Source organism: Nuphar pumila, chromosome 4, assembly GCF_984573655.1.
Source record: "Nuphar pumila chromosome 4, dmNupPumi1.hap1.1, whole genome shotgun sequence".
NCBI lineage: Eukaryota > Viridiplantae > Streptophyta > Magnoliopsida > Nymphaeales > Nymphaeaceae > Nuphar > Nuphar pumila.
Window position 1 is genome coordinate 37217139 of NC_143252.1, and position 6000 is coordinate 37223138.

The 6000-nt window shown below is 43.0% G+C and overlaps 1 protein-coding gene across 1 annotated transcript; it reads right to left on the reverse strand.

Annotated features, from left to right (window-relative positions):
* Window positions 1–735: 735 nt before the first annotated feature.
* LOC149840019 (auxin transporter-like protein 2) lies at window positions 736–5261 on the reverse strand. The gene is made up of 9 exons (XM_090002976.1): window positions 4749–5261; window positions 4431–4620; window positions 4028–4213; window positions 3753–3865; window positions 3431–3614; window positions 3230–3327; window positions 2321–2528; window positions 1956–2213; window positions 736–1530 (listed from the first exon to the last, which is right to left on the reverse strand). Exons 2-9 carry the CDS (start codon window positions 4599–4601, stop codon window positions 1303–1305), a joined length of 1446 nt encoding a protein of 481 aa, XP_089859102.1. The 5' UTR covers window positions 4602–4620; window positions 4749–5261; the 3' UTR covers window positions 736–1302.
* Window positions 5262–6000: the final 739 nt, after the last annotated feature.

Here is a 6000-nt window from a genome sequence, read left to right on the forward strand (position 1 = left end):
TGATTGACAATGTAATATTGTTTTAATTATTTTTGGCCGATTCAGAACGATGCACTTGGGTATCGGTATCAACTGATACACCTGAATCATTGGCCAAACGATTCAGGGCCTATACCTATACTGACATAGCCTAAAACTGTTAAGGACCCTCCTGCCCACTAGGGAGAACCCCAAAGTTTGGCCTCGCGGCAAGGGATACCCAAGTGAGTTTGGAACTCGTGATGTCCCGCTAACTTGGTGAAGTTCACAAGTCACCCGTACCAAATAATGGAGCTCTTGTGGGTTTTTTATACACAATTTGTTAGCTGCTAAATTTCAAAATTATGGTCAAATAAAGAACTTTTCAATTGTCATACACTCATTATTTGAATTTGGATACCCTCCTTATTTAATGTTTAGAGATCAAGATCTGAGGTCAGTCAGCTACTAACATCCCTACACCTGAAGTGGATTCTCTTATCCTTAAGTCTTTTCTGGTGAAAAAAAAAATACAAGACATATTTCCCCTTTAATTGGAAGATTCGCAATACCATTTACCAATAGAAAAAGAAGGCAAGTTAGAATAAACAAAAGCGCACGAAAGCCACCATGGTTGCTTGCTAACCTACAAAATACCCTCACTATAATTCAAGGACCCCAAAATAAAAGAAAAAAAATATACAGGATGCCAACAAATACCATACACATGCTGTATAATTTTAAAAAACAAAAAAAATAAAATCCCATCTTGACTACTAATTGAAATTGGAACGTTGAACACAGGAATTGTAATTTGTAAACAGCATAAAGCCAATGCACATGACACCATGTGCATCCATCCATTAACAAGAACAACACAATTAAACTAAGCGTTTAAAAAGAAAAAAAAATATTATATTATACAACAATCACCCTCAGAAATCAAGTTAAAAGAACAGAAAGAAAAGAAAAAGAGCATCCCGCAACCCCATCTTCCCATTTCCCATGTGTTGACAAAGTATCCCACCAAAGCCTACCCTAATCTTTCTTGTACTCTTCAAGACATGATATGCCGCCACGAAATCAAAGAAAGAAGCCCAAGATGAAAAGCAAGCAAAAGAAAGAAGAGAAGAGAAAACATCTACTGATCCTTTTCAAGCTAAGGCAGTCATTCTCCATCACCACTGCACTGCATCGCCTTTGCAAACACAGAGAGAGGAGCACAGCAAGTATAGGAATACTAGCTAAATTTTCCCTATGAGAGAGTCGAGTATTTTTACATAGATTAGAAAGAAAAAAAGGTGCATGAGCTGTATTGAGGATGGGACTTTTTCGTGGAAGAGACTAGTGAGCATGCGGGGGAGGAGCAGCAGCCACAAGATGGGTCTTGGGGGGGCATTGGTAGCACTTTGCGAACAAACCGAATGTGTCGACCTGCTTGACAAAGTTGGTCATGCTAGCCCACCCACCGAACCCGAACCCCACGACCAGGACCCAGACCGCCACGAATGTGTTGACCGCGTACATCGCCGTCCAGCTCGGTAGGAAGAATGGTGGTTTTTCTGCTGCGTTCTGAGCAAAAACATCCAAAGAAAAAAATGGGGTAATTAAATACCCACAAAATCGATTGTCAAACCCAAGATCTGTTCATGAAAACAGGAGTTTGCTGGAAGACACAAACAATGACCAAGTTACCCTTAAAACAAGTGTACCAAATCCGGTGTCACCCACGTAGCAAAGTAATCAATAAAAGACCAATAATGAACTGCATGGAGTTGATACTTTAATCCTCAATAATTTATTCAAATCAGATCTGTTAAAACTTGAAAGAGTGTAATAAAAAAAGTGGGGAATTTTCAAAATGAAAGACGGTTGTTGGTCACCATCCCATATTTCCCAAAAAGAATTTGGCGCATGCGTAGAAAACAGTACAGGTAAGAATCGAGGTTTACTTTGGTGCTTTGAAGGAAGGGTGGGGGACGGAAATAGACAGTTACCTGCCGAGCAGCAGCCTTCCTGAAGGTCATAATGTGGGCAAGGGAGGGGATGATGTAGACGGTAAAGCTAACCAGCAGGGCACCGACGGCAGAGTTGATGGGGCCAAAGAATGGGAAAATAATGGCGAGGAACCAAATGGGTATGACCACGGGCAGCCTCACCAGCGCCCTCAGGCACATGCTCTTGGTGTCGTGCATACCTAAGACCTTCTCCCACACGAAATACAGAGGAGTGCATGCAAATCCGAATGTGATAAACTGCAATGCACAAGAAACAGAGTGGTTGATGTATTGTGGTTAGGCAGAGGATTCAAAGAAAAGGAAAAGGTGGGAGGAGAGGAAAAAATGATGGTAAAACTATAAACCTGGTGGATAAGCATGAGGATAACGGCAGCATCTCGGAAGCCCGACTTGGGGAGGAGAGAGAAGGCGTTGGAGTGATTGAGGAGGAGGTCCCCGAAGGCCCAGTAGACGGAGGCAGCCGATGGCAGGGTTAAAGTGAACACGTACAGTGTGGCCAGCAGATAGATGTACTTGAACTTCTGAGGCTTCCACATTGCGTGCATGATCTCACTGTGCCCATAAAGACAACAGGCTAATGAAGTTTAGCTCCATCAGTGGAACGATCGGTACCCAATGTAAACACCTATAATCTACACTACTCCATGGACCATAATCCGTCCCTCCTTAATTCAATAATTAAGCACTAAAAAGTACTCTCTCTCTCTCTCTTTCTGAAATATGGTGACAACCAAGAAGAAGAAACAAACACCCACATGAAAATTTTTTATCCAAATGATGGTGATGAAAAATACAACTGCAGTAAAGAAGCACCGAACGAGATGCCCATCTTTCAATCACACTACCAAGACAAGTTCCAAGGTAAAGGCAAAAGAGTTGGCCATGTGTGGCTTGCAGAGATTTCTTTTTTAATTTGTACTTCTCCATTAAATTCAAGATGTGGATAGGGGGCCGAGAGAAGGAAATGCCCACACCAAGATGATTAAATCTCATTAATGGCGAATCCCTCTAACGGGAATTTCGATGGGTATCTCAAAAGGGGAAAAGAAAACCACCCCCAATGATATTTGTTTCCATTAATGGCGTCTGCAGAAAGTTGGGGAGCCATTTTGGTCACTTGACAGCACACAACCGTCTGATCCCTCAAGACAGCAAATCAGGAAGCTAAAAAAGCAACACACACACCCAACAAAAAAGCCCAGAAAGGAAAAAGGCAGGTATCAAAACCACCACCAAGACAGAAGAAAACTCACACTGTGACGGCGTGACCGCCGAAAGTATACAAGATATTGGTGGCGCCGGTGAAATACAGTACCAGTTTGGCGGGGGCCGTATGTTGGACGCCATCAATCTGTCATTGAAATGAACCAATAAAAACAATGAGAGAGAGAACCATGACAAGAAAAAATCACAATCAAGGACTTCTTTCTATTTTTTTTTTCAAGTATTTTTACCTGGCCGTGAACGAGAGAGGCGACAGTTAAGTACCAAGCAGTGTAGGTAGTCATGCCTAGACCCAAAAATGACCAAATGCGGTAATTGTGAAACGAAGGGATGAAAACGGTGGTAGCACAACATGCGCCGAAGATGTACGTCCATGTTCTTTTGTCCAAGTGGTCATTGATGTAGTAAATGTTACTGCGTCAATGAACGAAACCAACCCCCCCAAAAAATACATGGGTAAGTAAATTGTATCAGAAATCCATCTCCGAACCACGGAGAGAGAGAGAGAGAGAGAGAGTTATCATGGTGATGATGCCTATACTCATTACTCACCTAGCGCATGCGATGAGTTGAATAACCGATCCGAAAAGCAGAAAGGTGCAGTTGAATGCGAGTCCGATTGCTTTCCACTTGGGTCCGAGTAATCCGTCCAGAACTTCGAACCACTAACGATCCCCAACATAACACAACAAAACGTAGAAACATTATATTTAATTCATCAGAAGCAAAACCATCAATTGGGTATCATCGAGATTTTCTTCAGAATGAAAGGAATAGAACAAAAATAATAATAACTTGGTTTTTCCTTCTATCCTCTTAGAAGTCACCTGGATGACATGGTTCTTGAAGCTGACGTTCTCCTTCTCCTTTCTGGCTCGGTACTCCACATAGAGAACGCTGATGAGGTAGGCCGTCCAACTTCCCATGAGGCCGTAGAAGATCTGGAGGAGGACCCCGGAGAGCATCCCCATCTGGGAGAAGGAATATGGCAGCGTCAGCAACACCTGAGCTACCTGCGTCCCCACCAAATTTAAAAACACAAAAAGGAAGAACCCCAATTAGTTAACGAAAAATCCAGCGGCATCACTCACAGTGTATATATATATATATATATATATATATATATATATATATATATATATATATATAGAGAGAGAGAGAGAGAGAGAGAGAGAGAGAGAGAGAGAGAGAGAGAGAGAGATTTCTTTTCTTTCTTTTTTCTGTTCTTACCTGGTTGGAAGAGCAACTGAACCAAGCATCGTAAACGGAGCCACCATGCCAAAGGAAGCTCTTGACGCTGGCCATGGAGCTCTCGTCCCTCTCTGCTTCCTGCTTCCCATCTCCCTCCGTCTCGTTGTAGTTGGCCACGATCGCCTCCTCCGCCTGCTTGTGCAGCACCATCTCTCTGTCCTCTTTCTCCCTGTAAAAAGAAAAATACAAATGGAAAGAGAAATAACTAGTCAAAAACCTCAACGAGACAAAAAACAAAAAGCCATAAATCCTATAAACGAAGAGAGAGGTCGAAAGCGAAAGCTCCTCCAGACTCGCCTGTTTCTGAGAAGGACGGAAAAGCCACAACGATAATAGATCTCAAACAAAACAAGAGAGATGTCCGAGCTCCTTCCCTTTTGTCTCGACTTCCCTTTTTCTCTTACTCTCTCAAGATACTCGTAACGTATCTTTAGGAATCAATGGTAAGAGTGTCATTTGCCAATTTCGGACTCCCCACTTCCCAAAGAGGGTCCGGTTTCTTAAACGAGCCTTTCCCAAACAAAGGAACCTATGATTCCCTTCTCCCTCTCGCTAGCTGGGATCAGTACTGAAACGGCCTCCGATCTCTCTCTCTCTTTCTCTAGCCCCGTACCAGCTCCTTATGCCTCTGGGCCCGGAGAGAGTTCTGTTCTGAGGGATGGAAAGTGGAGGAGATGTGAGGCAGTTGTTTCGGAGGCTTTTCTTTTGGGAAAGAAACAAGGGCGAGCTTCAGATTACGGCAGCAAAAGGAGATGAACAGTTTAAGTTGGGGGTCTCTTCTCTTTCTCCTTACTTCTCTCCCTTCTCCTTTTTATAAATAAATGGAAAGACAGCTTCGCTTTTGGATCCGTTTTTCACCCGTCCCATTCAAATAATTCTCTTTCCTCTTTTTCTTTTTTTCCATTTTACTTGCGTTTTTCACATGAATTCTGGTGCCTTTTTTTTTTTTGGTTTTTTTTTCCGGCGTTTCGGTGCTGTATGGTAAGCGGGACCCGCCATAACGGCTCGTGGGGAGTAGATGCCGGCTCAAGCCACGCCGTGAAACGTTGTTATTCAAGCGGCGATGGCCGCGCCGATTGGCTTCGCCGGCTCGTTATCTTGCGGGGCCCAGCGTGTTGTGGGGATGGGGCCCACAGTGGTAGCGTCCTCGGCAAATCGGTGATCAAATCACAAAGAAGAATCTTTGGGTGTCAGCTTTTTAAAGCTATAATCTTTCGATCTAAACTCGTAATCTCGTGATTGGCTTTTTTTTTTTAAATTAAAATACTGTACTTAGGATGCTTTTCCACAAACCCTACCACCCCCAAAATCATGACTAATGCACTCTTAAATTCTCAAAAAACCTCGAGAGAAAAGAGAGAGAGAGAGAGTTGGTGAAAATCCGTATTATAAACAAATGACCACAAATCGATGAAATTAGTGGAATGACCAAGGGCTGCCCTGACGAGGAGGACCTTTTATGCATTACCAAAAAGGAAAAAAAATCTAAGAGAGAGAGAGAGAGAGAGAGGAAAAGGGAAGTGTTCTGTCACTTTAGTTCCATGCAGGG